The sequence below is a fragment of the Adelges cooleyi genome, unplaced genomic scaffold, assembly GCF_023614345.1.
Source record: "Adelges cooleyi isolate 19-005CV unplaced genomic scaffold, UGA_ACOO_1.1 ACOO_flye_CR_arks_rails_tigmint_CR_PRNA_167, whole genome shotgun sequence".
Taxonomy (NCBI): Eukaryota; Metazoa; Arthropoda; class Insecta; order Hemiptera; family Adelgidae; genus Adelges; species Adelges cooleyi.
The window spans coordinates 1769228-1783620 of record NW_026095824.1 but is presented as its reverse complement, the minus strand read 5'-3'; the positions used below and the strand labels follow the sequence as shown (position 1 = coordinate 1783620).

The window sequence follows — 14393 nt, the reverse complement described above, 5'->3', positions numbered from 1 at the left end:
AACAACCCAATAGACGACGATCAGAGCTGGTGCGAATTTATAATACTATATTGTTGTCGTATGACGTAACAATGATAAAGGAAAAACAATCGATATTGAAAAAGAAAGAAAAAAGGACCGCACAGCCTCATTGCCTATAACTGCTTACAAATAACGTTATAAATACACCGTCACTGTGTGTGTGTGTGTGTAAAAGCAACGGCGGCCTCTGACGATCACCGACGTAGGTATTGGGAAGCGAACGAAGCGGCCGGCCACGCCGCTCGCAACGTGACTTGCCACTTCCACGCGCAACGTGACCCGCCGAAACCCAACGCTGGCCGTCTCAAATGACGCGTGTAATGCATCGCGAATTACAATCGACGACGGCATCAGCTAGACGAATGACGCGAAAAGTTCGCGTGTTTCACCGGAAAAACCAAAACCAATATTGTCGTCGAAAACGCGCTTTCGTCACCTCGTCGACTTCGACAAACCCGATTGATTCAGCGAATCGGCTGCGCGTTGGACGTCTTTTTGGATTTTCCGTTGTTCTTTGTTTTTCATCGTCCTAAGACATCAAAAACAGGTAAGTCAGACAGATCAATATGAGTCATATAAAATTCCGGTTACATCGTTTACGGAAGCACTCGCAAATCCGGAATGTATCGGTTTAATTGTTTTTGACGGCAATTAACGTAAGCGCGAAAAGGACAATCCCAGCTGTTGATTAGCAAAGGTGAATTTAAGGTGCGAGACAAAATCTTCTAAGCCTTGGTGTCTCGTTGGTCGATCCAGTGTCTGCTTTAAGACCTATGCTTTTGGCGGGAACAATTCCCGTATTTGTATAAAACTGGATAGGTTGCCAGTAAAGTAAGGAAAGCAAAAAGTATAGCTTTAAACATGTTTTGATCAACATTAATAAACACTATTTGTAAATTTTAACTAAAACCGTGTTTAATACAAAACACTTACCGCAATACCCTGTACCCACAGTCCACACTCATAGTCTCCAAAATGTCTTGACATATAATCAATTTTGAAACATTATTTTTCTACTACTAGCTTATATCTTGACAATGACCTTTGATTTAATTACATGCATTATAAGTGTGAAGTGTCACAGGACTTTTGACACACTGTTGTATTATGCTGGTGTACTGTATAGAATTTTTTTTTTCATCCCACCTCGTCTTTAAACCCTAAACTATTGAACTATTCAATCTATAATTATAATCATTTTACTCATCAGTGATCAATCTTCGTATACATAAAATCATGATTCATGAATGCCGCTATCTTTAGTTCTAATTAAAAAAAAAATCCGCTTCAGACCTTATTTTTAATACTTATCTGTTACTCTCCAATATCAAACTCATATGACTATACTTATATGAGTTTTATGTTTATTCATTACAAAATGAAGAAGTCAATTAGTATTCCGAAAAGTAAAATCTGTCATTTTTTCGGAAATACCTACAAGTAAAGATTTTTACTTTTTATTACACGGATCGAATGATTAAATTAAAATAAATTTGTTACTACTAAAATCTTACATTTCACCCTAAACTTTAGTATTTTCCTGAAAAACTTTTCTTTTAAGAAAATTCTAAACTATTTTTTCACATATTTATGTATGGCTCCGCGTATTACCCAAACTTGTACTCAATACATTTCTTCTGCCAATTTACATTTTAAAAGTATCAAATCGGATTCCTTGTTTATTGTTCTGATCCAAATGTTCTAGCAGCGCTATTATGTAAGGCGTGAGCTCTTGTAACAGGTAACAGTTTCAAATTTACAATTCTATATATATTTATTTATTTGTTGTCAATATCATACAATAATAAAATAAAGACGTAACTCGAATTATATAATCCAATCATAAATAGGTACAATTTTCGTTGGTTTTTTTTAATATTATTTAGTCATGTAATTTTCTATTTATAACGTATTTTATAAATTATACACATATCATATATTTATATTATCTTTGTTTTTATACAGTAGTAAGCAATACTTAAGTTAGCACAATAACAACAATATTTTTCAATAAAGTGTTGCGTAACTTTTGAACTGTGATACTTAGATACAGAAAGATAGGCCAGTTGAGTGAGATAGTATTGAGTGTACTGTGTGTGTCTTTCATGTCGACATACGGTACAAGTATAAGAGGACGAGTTATGCAATCGATGCTCGCGGGTCTCAATAAAAAATTATATTCTGTTCTTAAATTGTTTTTCGATCGAGCCGAGAATAGTTTTACAGAATTCAGTCAACTTTGAAGTACATATTTAAAGCAGTCGCATTAGTTGTTCAAAGCGTGTCATAAACATTTTACTGACCTCATATGCGCGATACGATACGATAACACTACCTACCTGCAATATTAATTATTTGTTGTGCCAAAAAGGACACTTACAAACTTACAAACCGTTCGTCGGTACGAAGCGATAGTTCAGCGACTTACAAGTATCCGGACTCGAGTGGATTGCTGTTTTGGAAAAATGTGATACAAGTGTCTCGTAGCGGCCAATTGCATATCCCCAAAAGACATACCGTAAGTCGATCAGCGATACACAGGTTGATCAATTTTACGCAACACATTCGTTTTCTCGGAAAGTAATTTTAACAATTTTATTGGTTTTTCTAAGTTGAAAACATTTTTACTTTACAACGTTGTAATTACACTTTTCGAGAAAATGAATATACCACGTTTAATTGATCAGTCTGTATATATATATATATATATATATAATATATTATACATATGCCCGAGCAGAACGTGTCATGGATTTCGAGCAGCCCAGCAAACACACGGTGCACTGGTTCCGCAAAGGATTGAGATTGCACGATAACCCGAGTCTTAGGGACGGTCTCATTGGAGCCAAGACGTTCCGGTGTATTTTCATCCTGGACCCATGGTTTGCCGGAGCGTCCAACGTGGGAATTAACAAGTGGAGGTATGTTAGCCTGTTTCGTGCAATAAAGCTCATGTCCGTTGGTCAACGTCAAGTGTGTTCTGTCGTCGAGCAAAAAAAATAGCCCACCAGGCATATTTGGGTTTGGGCATTTGTTGTCTGTTCTGATATAACGTCTTGTGCGGTTCAGCCTCTCATCGACGTTGTTTATGCATTGCAGATTCCTTTTGCAGTGTCTGGAAGATTTGGACAACAGCTTGAAGGAATTGAATTCCAGACTTTTCGTGATTAGAGGACAGCCGGCCGAAGCACTGCCAAAACTGTTCAAAGTAAATTTCTAAAAATTGTTTACCGCACACTGCCGAGGCTTTTTCTTCGCGTAAATCTTATATTAACGATATCGAACGTGTAAATGTCTAGCGTCAACGCGGTTGTTACCAGAAGTATAATATCAGACCTCAGTCGATATTGTAAAAATATCATCGGACAACAATGTTTTTTTTTTTTTAAAAACGATAGGATACCACTTCGTTTGTTAGCTACTAACAACAAAACTAATTAATCCCGGTACAATAATCCGATTTTAGATGTGGCGCACGACGAATTTTACATTTGAAGAAGACCCCGAACCCTATGGCCGAGTAAGGGATGAAAACATAACAGCCATGTGCCGAGAAATGGACATATCGGTGATCACACGAGTGTCGCACACTCTCTATAAGCTAGACAAGTAAATATCGTGCGGTTTTCGACACAATAGTATAATATACGAACCGAACACCAGTGAGAGAGTCAAATATTTATAAAAAAAAATGACTTGCTTGTTTTATTTTTGCGTCCATAAGCGTCCGTTTTGGGTTTCAGAATAATCAACATGAACGGCGGTAAAGCACCGTTGACATATCATCTGTTCCAGAAACTATTGGAATACATAGACCCACCGGACGAAGCCGTCCCGAAGGTCGACAAAGACTTCCTGGCCGATGCCATCACTCCAGTGGACTTCGATCACGACGATAAGTTTGGCGTGCCAACACTCGAAGAATTAGGTGAATAATTTCTATAGCTCCACGAATTCTAAAAAACACCCTAAGGCGCATGCAATGTTTAGCGGAATACATTTTGAACAGCTCAATTTTTCAATTTGTTTAAGCAATTAAGTAAATTCATAATACCTAATGAGTTTACACGCTTTCAACCATGTTGGTATCTGTTAAGTAGCTGTTTACTGTTGACAGTTCTTGTTGTGTCTGCCAATGCCACTTGTATTTTTTTTATTTAGAAGATCTGCGTTACGGTTAAAGTACTACTAGGAGTTTTGTTGATCACATTTCCGAATTTCCATGTCCTGGTTAGATAACATTTTTTCCAGCCATGCTCACTACCTCCTTTTCAAAATAATGCATTAGGTTCCTATTTTATTATCTGTTAATTGTATGCTACAGTTATGTTTCAACTTAATATGGCTTCCTTATTATGAACGAAAAGTGTTATACCACACAGGGTGATTATTTTAAAGTGATCCACTCAATATCTCATAGGGTTTAATTAGTAATTTAATTTTTTTCCATATTGTCTTTATGCAATGTGATATCACTTTTTCGCAGACTTTTATGTTTTAACCCTCTTCCAAATAAATTATTTTTATATTAACATTTGAAACTTAAATGGTAACGTATATATTATTCTTAATTTAAAACGTTAATATTGGTATAGGTACGTTACCTATGGCAGAGGGTTAAAACTTTAAATCATGAAAGTTTGTGAAAAATTGAGACCACGTTGTGTAATAACATTATGAATAAAAAAAAAAATCAAATTATTTATTAAACCCTATTGTATATTGAGAGGATCACTTTAAAAAAACATCCTCTAGAGTCTAGTTATATATATTTATATTTGTTATTATAATTTATTTGTTTTTACAAAAAAAATATACTTCAAAAACACAAACTAAGCTTTTACTTAATCACTTTCGACGAGGCATGAATGTACTGTGCCTATTATATTTATTATAAGCAGTCCTGATATGGAAAAGAAAATATATGTAGATTTATAATAAATTTTAATTTTAATTCCTAAGGGTCTAATTAACAGAGGGTCCAGTTGACAATCGTTACTTCAGACCTAGCCAGCCAGATCGTCACTATACCGAATCACAATTAATGATTTAAATTGATCGTTTTATAGGTCTAAAAAAAATAATAAAACTGTTGGAGTTTCCACTTCATTATTACTGTGTTGTTCTGCGCGAGATATCAATAAATGGTTTGGGTTTTTAAAAAAACGGTTTGACAGAAAATCCAACGGATCGTATGTAAGTAAAAAAAAAGTACATAAGCAACTAATCGCGGGTACTTATTTTAATATGATTATTCCCGGTAACGGGTCTGGAGGTCATCCTAATAGGTCCTTTGCTTAACCTACGGATGTCGGAGTTATAACTATCTACGTCACATGTTAAAATGGATTAAATTTACCAAGATGACATTCATCCCATCTCCCCTTCAGATCCGTCGCTGTTCAATTACTAACGTTTACGTACATTATTATCAAACCGGTGCTCTTCGGTTTAGTCTCGTAGAAGAATTGCTTCTAAAACTTAATTACTAAAGGCCTAACGCACTAGGCAAATCGTGTATTCTCCGAACGTTTGTATATGTATACCATACAAAACGTTCGAGTCGCTTCACTGTTCAGTGAACGCTAACTATTATACTAGTTAATGTGTTTACATACACACGCATAAGTTGTACAGACAATGATTATAAGTGTTCGAGTCACGTAAGCGCCGTTGTCTGGTTCAGAGTATAATACAAACGGTTTTGTAGTGTGCCATAATACTTACTGTGAGTTTGTGCGCTACGTTATAGATTTGTGTTTCGTGCAAAAGGAGTATCTCGGTAAACTGTTGGGGTTGATTAAAACCGACAAAACGTGTCGAGGCATTGGTCGTTCTGGGTGTTATTTTATCTGCAATTAGCAGAAAACTAGCGACACCGTCTACGTACACGATTTCGGAGCAAATTACACCCGAGTTGTTTGGGTGAATTAGTAATTCGTTTTTGGCGTGCTGTTCATTGCAGGTTTCGAGGATCCGGACACCAAAGCACGGTACATTTGGAAAGGCGGAGAGACGGAGGCGCTGATACGGTTGCAACGTCACCTGGAAAGGAAGGCATACATAGCGTCGTACGGCAAACCCAATATGACTCCCCAGTCCCTGCTGGCAAGCCGGACGGGACTCACGCCATACCTGAGATTCGGCTGTCTGTCGACCAGGTTGTTTTTCTCCGAGCTCAACAATCTCTACAGAAAGGTGACGACTGATGGCTCTCTGTCCACAATGCGCCTCGTGCCAAGTCCCGACCTAAGTCCCCGGGTCCCTAGCACCACCGGATCACTCGTACGCCGTTTATAACATTTGTTTGTCATTGTGTTTCTCAGATTCGCAAGGCTCGGCCACCCCTCTCGCTGCACGGTCAACTGTTGTGGCGAGATTTCTTCTACTGCGCGTCTACCAACAATCCGAATTTCGATAAGATGATCGACAACCCCATTTGCGTGCAAATCCCGTGGAACAGCAATATCCAGGCCTTATCCAAATGGGCAAACGTACGTTTCACATCTCAACCTCCTCCCCCCCCCCCCTCGCCCCCGAAAAAAAACAGAGACGCCTAATTTTAATGTTTTTGCTGGTCGGTTTCAGGGCCAAACCGGTTACCCGTGGATCGACGCCATTATGATCCAACTCAGAAAAGAAGGCTGGATACATTGTATAGCTAGACACGCCGTGGCGTGTTTCCTCACCCGGGGCGACATGTGGTTATCTTGGGAAGAAGGGATGAAAGTAAGAGTTTCCCGAATTCCACTGACTGTCTTCGGTGGCAATCATAATTAGATTTTTCATTTTTGCTGAATCGGAATCTGGCCTCAGAGCACCTCGATTTGTTTTTTAAATCGCATCCAAAATTGTGAGCAACTTGTAATACAAAAACAACGATTTTCCATTATGAATTTCGGAACAAAGGAAATGGAATTTTAAACTCTGTTTGAAATATATTTTAGAAAATTATTTAAACGTACAAAACACGCGTAACCTACACTAACGGTTGAAAATTATGTTTTCCGATTCAGTGAAAATAATTTGGTTGTTGTTTAAAAAAAAAAAAAAAAAATTTTAATTTTATCATACCTACAGTGTTATTTACTTTGTGAATTTGTCTACTTACTATGTGTCTAAAAAAATTAGCATGTTTATCCCCCTCCCGTAATACACCACTGTTGGGGACGAGCGGTTAACTTGGCCCACTAAATATGTTCATGTATTGTTTTATAAATAAGATATGTTTTCCTTTTATCGATTCGGAGTGACATTATAATAACCAAATGTTTGTCGGATAATACAAGGTCAGGTGTCTTAGGTGTTCGAAGAGCTGTTGTTGGACGCGGACTGGTCGGTTAACGCGGGCTCCTGGATGTGGTACTCGTGCTCTTCGTTCTTCCAGGAGTTCATCCACTGTTACTGTCCTGTACGGTTCGGCCGCAAAGCAGATCCCAATGGCGACTACATAAGGTGCGGTCAATTCTAGACAATTTTTATAACACCACTTCTCCGCGTGCGGATGACCGAATCCCCCGTGTAAACTCAACGTTAACGTTAAACATTATCGATTTTCACGGTGACGCCGTGATTTATTTCACGGGAAAAGTTGTAATACTCTGGCCGTTATTTGATTTCAGGAGGTACATTCCAGTTTTAAAAAATATACCAAACAGATACATACACGAGCCGTGGCTCGCACCGCAGTCTGTACAAATAGCGGCCAACTGCGTGATCGGAAACGATTACCCGCTCCCCATTGTCAACCACGTGGTGGCTTCGAAAATCAATCTGGAACGCATGAAGCTGGCCTATCAACAGTTGTCCAACTGTCAGCCTCGGTTGGAAAACGGCAAACTAATTCTGATCACCAACACGACGTCGTATTGCGGCAAAGGGTTACAACAATAGCCGGTGTCCAGTGTAAATTCGGTAAAATGACTGCCCGAGAAAACTGCAACATTTTGTCAATAGTCGGAATATATTTTAGCGTTATTATATTGTAGCATATATATATATATATAATATATATACAGAATATAATCGATTAAAAAAAAAAAAATGCTGTAATTATAATAAATAATGTTAAAATTTCACTGTAAAAAATTGTTTTGCCTGTCTATAATGATTAAACTCCCATGACAACACTTATTATAAGCAATAATTCAATAACAACAATTATTTTAACTTTTTAATCGTCTTTAAATCACGTCAAAGATGGTCCATCAATTACTTTATACTAATAATGTGTTAACAAGGTATAAATTATTATTTCTTATTATTCAGTAGCAAATGAGCTAGTCATACCGTTTTTTATACATCATTTTATATACAAATTCTTTAAACATATTGCACTGCCGGTCAAGCCAGTTCCTCGCATTAGTGTAATGTGCCAAATATATTTATTTCAGTTTTTTTGTCAGTTGGCCGAGATAACCTCTACAGTCTGTGCTTGAAAAAACCTCAAAAAAAGATGTAGAATATATTAGTTTAGGCCGATTAAAGTTTCGTTGACAAATATTAGCTTGTCATACGTATAAACAAATTATTTTTAATTAGAACTGTTACGAATGTATAAAAAATGTAATACCTAGGTACAGAAAATCATGCAAGTATGAACACACGAGTAAGTACTTTTTATTAATCACAGAATGTAAATTATTGACAATTTGTTTACTAATATCAGTCTTAATTTAATTTATGTAAATAGTAATCAGTGCTATCTGTTGTAAGTCTAATGCATAAATTTATATAAATCAAATTATTTTAAATTCAATTTACATTTTACTTATCATAATAATAGTTTAAAAATATAAAACTGCACAAAATAAAATAACAATTAATATACTTTTAATGTACGAACAAGTAGTATAGTAATTTGACTTGTAACAATAACATTAATTTTGTACTCAGAGTAAATAAAAAAAAAATCTACAATTTACAATGGTTATAAATAGTAAATTAAAAAATAATAATAATAAGTTATCGTTTATAATACATATATATCAAAAATAATTTATAGATAATATACATATAATTGTTTACAGTTATTTTAATTAGGAGTAAAATGTCAAATCAACTCTTATACCAAAGAAAAAAATGTTACATTTAATTTAAATATATTTTAAATGTGTTTAGAGTATGCAAAAAAAATCTACCTTATTAAATCCAACACAATATCACTTAATACAAAACTTTTAGCACTGTCAAATGATAAAATTGAGTCTTTAAGTTCCTGCAAAATATTGATACCCGAACTGTGATTCATGGTTGTAGTATACTTGTAGTGGACTGAACTAAGCATTTTATCTAACACATAATGCAGCCAATATATATTTGTTTTCGGTTTGAATGAATCCCATTGCTCGCTGTAATAAAAATAATTATGTCGTATTAATATAAGTGAAATATAACATAAGTGATACTATTATTCAAAAGCCAAATACATTCCTAATTGTAAATATGAATTTATAGTGTCAATATTTAATCGCTTACTTAAGCTACAGTGTAGCTTAATAAAAAAAAGTAATTACTTGGTTTCTTTTCTCATTAAACGATATATTTCAAACTGATAGTCACCATCTGAAATGAACAGTTCAGGATCTCCACTAAGATCATTGAAAATGGGCTTATTGCAGTATGTCATTCTACTCAGAGTAAAATCAATGATTGTAACCTAATAAAGAACAAATAAGAATAAAACAATATAAAAATTATTAATAACACAACAAGTAAACATTATTTACCATAACACACTGTGATAATATTGTATACGTATCTCCATCTATTTTGTAAGAGATTTTTCTATTAGATCCAATTTTTTTTACAAGAATATTGCCAATGTGTAAGTCTCTGTGTTCAAATCTGTACTGTTCCTCCGCTACAGCCAACCCAAAAAGTACCTATGTAACAATATTAATAACAAATAATAAGTAACAACCTTTTCTAAAAGAAAAAACAACACATGCAGAAAGAACAATGCACACATGCAGAATATTAATAAAAAAAACAATACCTTCTTCTCAACTATCGCATCAAAGCTAATATAATTTTAAAATAATGAATCAAGCAACACTTCAAACTTGTTTAAATAATATATTAAAACAACTGTATAATATTTAAAAAAAATAGTTTTAAGTACTTTGAGATATGTAATTAGGTACCTGTAGGAAAGCATAAACGCTCTGATGAGCCGAGTTGAAAATATAACTTTCCAGATCACTGCCACCATCTTCCATTTCTAATATCATATACATCTGATCGTCTGGGAGTATACTTGGACAATCATTATCAGAGCCTATATAATTCCAAAATCAAGCAAATCGTTTAATACAATCTATTTAGAGTTTTTTTAATGGTAAATGATAATTTAATTAAGTGTAGTTTACCTTTAGCACTATCATATTCTGTCCAACGAGAAATTAATGGTTCAGGATATAGTCCTCGAACACAAGAAATATTTTTTAATTTACAAAATGAAGATGTTTGATTCCAACTATTTTTATCTGACAGTTTGTTTAATTCTGTGGCTATTAATACTTCACTGTAAACTTCATGTAGTTTTTTTTGCCGTTCACTATTTATCAAGGTATCACCTTCAATCGGAATGATTTTGACAACTATATTTTTCTTCAGTAGAGTATAACTAAAAACTTCACCATAGACGCCTTCACCAAGTTTTTTCCATTTTCTCCTCGACCTGTGAATTGAACATTAACAATAAATAAAAACACATAAATCACAGGTATATATTTAAAAACTAAAATTAAGTTATTAAAAAATGAACTTGCTTTTGGTGAAACCATTCTTCAAAAAGTATAGGTTGACTTTGACCGCATGTATCAAAAATATATTTCCTGGCAAATTCTTCTGATATACCTATATTAATAGTTATAAAGATTTATTATATTTCTTAAAATTGAATATTTCAATACTTGATTATTAATGGAGTTCTGATATACCTGATAAATTGGCCTGAGAACAAGTTTGACTAAAACGACTCGTGGAATCTCTCACCATAATACTTTGGCTCAATTTTTCGTACATACTTGAATCTATATTATAAAAGAAGAAAAAAAGCTTATTAATAAAATATCTAAATAAATTAAAAAATTAAATACTACCTATAGATTGACGGCGAAGAACATCATCAACAGTAGTATTCCAATTACGACCCTTGTTTCCATTCTGAGTAAAATTGTTTGTCTGATCCAAATTACCGTCCATAAAACCACGCATGATTAATATTGAACGGCGCCATTTTTTGCCTGGATCTAATCTAAAACTTGGTAAATTTCTTTGTGAAAAAATCGATTGTGTGTTATCTATGCATCTTTGAGTAAAGTTTTGATCACTGTTGTCATCTTCGCAAATGTCTTCTTTAATGGGACGCATACTAAAACTCTGCTGGTAGCGTCCAGCATATCGTTTATGTCTAAATGAATTGTGACCAACGTTTGATTCGTTATTTTCACAAATCTCTTCAAATAAATTACTGGACGTATTTAGTTTATCATTAATAAGTGGTTTCTCACTATGAATAACGCTAGACGTGCTACAACGCTGAAAGTCATTTTCATAAGTAAATTTATTGAATAGCCGACTTGAACGTCGAAGATTTAATTTACATTCATTATCATTTACAATCTTGTTTTGATCATCTTCTACATCTTGATTTTCTTTGTTAAACTCAAAATTATAAGAATTATAACTTGAATCAAATAAGTTTTCACTGATATTTAAAGGCGACTCCGACTTTTCGTCTTGTGCAAAACATGATAGCACAACTTCATCAGCACAAACTTCATTTGTATTTAAACTTGAACTTTCCATAGCAAATTCATTCAATACTTTCGGGGAATTATTAGTTTCACTAAATGGTAACGTGTAACATTGAACTTGGGATTCTAAACGCCTCTCACTAACCCCTACTCCGCTTATTATTGTATTTTGCTCAGAACTAAAAGAACTTTGTGAATATGAATCTGAAATGTTTATAGTACTTATCGATTTGTTATTTTTCTCATAGGAAATATTTTTAGGCGAATGATTTTGTTCTGCATCAACTTGAGATTTTCCACATTTCAACAATGCATTTGTAACAATTGGTGTAGTCGGTCCTTCACTATTATGGTTGTTTTCATAAATATTTTTAATAGCATTTACCGAAACATTAAAATCTGTATTAGATGACATACATATAATACTATCTGAACTATCTTCAGGTGTATTTGGCGACACCTTTAGACCATCAAATGAAGAGCTTAAGGTGGAGTACGAACTACTCAACTCGATTGTTGTACATAATTTATTTAAACTTTGTTTATTACACAATTGAACCTCTTTACATTCGTCTTCTAATGAATTATTTATTGAAATATTATACTCTGAAAGTGAAGAATCGCTTGAAATATTTTCTGTAGGCATTAACTGAGCTATATTATTTAATCTGTCAACAACAGTTACGTCAATATTAGACTTTGAGGAGTCGTCCGAAACACTGTCTTTAATTGTCATTTGTGATTTGCCACTATTAAATTTTTGACTAGAAATATTATCGTTGACAACAATTTTACACTCATCTGTGTCGTCCTGGTTTATTTTAACTAAACTATGACCTTCTTCAATAGAAATATTTTTATCTGACTGTTCATATTGTGGTGATGTAAAATTCTCATCTATAATACAATTTTTTTCAATTTTTGCACCACTTATAAGTTCACTAGTAATTACAGTGGCATTTGATTCAGTACTAGAAGTACTTAATTCAGTAAGAATTGAACTGTTTTGTATATCTTTAAACTCATTTGCTTTGTCTATTACCTCATCACACAGGGTATTGTAAACTTTACCATACCAATCTGAAGTGAGTTTACCTTTTGTAGAATGACTCAAAACTGTTTTCTTTTTTTTGTCAAAAAGTTTGCTTGATTTAGGTAAAACACAATCATCAACCGAATCACTAATGGTGGTTCCAAAGCTCAAATCGCTATTAGTTTTTAAATCTACAGATGGTTTGTCTGATTTAAATAAACTGTGACATCCTGATATTTTAATTGATTCGTCCAATGGAATTATTTTGCAACTTGAATGTACTGGAAACACATTGGAATTATTGCTTCTAATTGTCTCCTGTATTTTCAACAAAACTGGAGTACTAGTTGCATCATTAGGTACACCAAAGTTATTATTTTGTATTTTTTTCTTTGGCTTTTTATTAGAAAACATGCTTTTTGAACAGTTTTTGTCAAAAAACTTAGTAGAATTTTGTAATGGCGTAGAACACTGAGTTTTAGATACACACAATTTTTTTTTTAGTTTTGTATGTGATGTTGGAGTGCCTATTAAAAAAATATACATATAAAATTAATTTTACAATAAACTTATCAAATTATAGTTATACAGATCATTTTATAGCTTTTAAATTACCCATGATTCCTCCCGATTTTAGATATGGGGAACTCATATCTGTATGAGGTCTTTTTTTCTTTTCTGCACTTCCTGGTAACTTAATTTTTCTAAAATAACTGCTTCCCAACTTAAAGGAATTTTGAATTTTCCTAAAATTGATAGGTTAAAAATTAAATGAAATAAAGTAACATCATTGGTTTCATACTATACATGTTAGCCTTCCTTTTTTCAAAAATAGCAGTAGCCGTATATGTATTCAAGCGTGTAAATGTAGAAAGGACACGTACCTACGTCCTGCATATCTACATTTACACCTCTTGAATGGACGTTAGCTACTAACACTTTAAATAATTGATTGGCTTATCTGTATACTATAAAATCAATGTTAAAAAAAAAATTGGTAAATTACTTTTTCTTTGCAGTAGATTGGCCTTTCGGTACAAATGAAGTAGATTGTAAGCGCATTGACCAGCCATTAATAGTTTTCATTTTATCACGATTTTCTTTTTGGTGTTTTTTAGGTTTGTACATGGTGACTGAACCCATTGGTTCAGGAGATATAAATGTAGTTTGCTGAGCATCTTGAATGCCTAAACATTTATCAAAATCATCAGCTAAATCATCATGCCATAAAGCTGTCTGGCTTAACAGTTGTGTTCGTCTTGGTTTTCCATAGGTTTTAACAAAACCAAATTGAGAAGTATTCGAGTTGGAAGCCATCGTATTTTAAATTTATTTTAATAATACAAAAACAAATATTAATTTAAAAAATAAATAGGTAAAAACATTAAAACAAAATCTTGTATGAATATGTTGATGAAACCCAGAACTCTATCAACTATAATACAAAACGCGTTAATTAACAAAAAATATTTTCAAAAAGAACTTTAAATTAGAATTGTATAACCACTGACTATTTAATCTGTACTTTAACTTGTAACTTTAAAATACGATTTTTTTTATTGTATTTATATTATCAA

The 14393-nt window shown here is 33.6% G+C and overlaps 2 protein-coding genes across 4 annotated transcripts; one reads left to right on the top strand and one right to left on the bottom strand.

The window, feature by feature from the left end:
• The first annotated feature begins 281 nt into the window (after positions 1-281).
• LOC126832773 (cryptochrome-1-like) lies at positions 282-8005 on the top strand. 3 transcript variants are annotated; one of them, XM_050563705.1, is made up of 11 exons: positions 282-568; positions 2393-2539; positions 2762-2942; positions 3121-3229; positions 3488-3630; positions 3765-3949; positions 5987-6282; positions 6348-6515; positions 6610-6750; positions 7311-7476; positions 7644-7767. In XM_050563705.1, exons 3-10 carry the CDS (start codon positions 2770-2772, stop codon positions 7473-7475), a joined length of 1380 nt encoding a protein of 459 aa, XP_050419662.1. In that variant the 5' UTR covers positions 282-568; positions 2393-2539; positions 2762-2769; the 3' UTR covers position 7476; positions 7644-7767. The 3 variants fall into 3 exon arrangements, with proteins under 3 accessions (XP_050419662.1, XP_050419660.1, XP_050419661.1); XM_050563703.1 differs by having other exon boundaries at positions 284-568; positions 7325-7476; positions 7644-8005; XM_050563704.1 differs by having other exon boundaries at positions 286-568; positions 5987-6219; positions 7325-7476; positions 7644-8005.
• A 741-nt stretch (positions 8006-8746) lies between these two features.
• On the bottom strand, positions 8747-14356 carry LOC126832737 (uncharacterized). Its single transcript, XM_050563632.1, has 10 exons — positions 13823-14356; positions 13432-13562; positions 11127-13343; positions 10965-11057; positions 10794-10881; positions 10392-10702; positions 10167-10300; positions 9750-9905; positions 9537-9679; positions 8747-9371 (listed from the first exon to the last, which is right to left on the bottom strand). The coding sequence occupies exons 1-10, from the start codon at positions 14131-14133 to the stop codon at positions 9158-9160; spliced, it is 3798 nt and encodes a 1265-aa protein (XP_050419589.1). The 5' UTR covers positions 14134-14356; the 3' UTR covers positions 8747-9157.
• Positions 14357-14393: the final 37 nt, after the last annotated feature.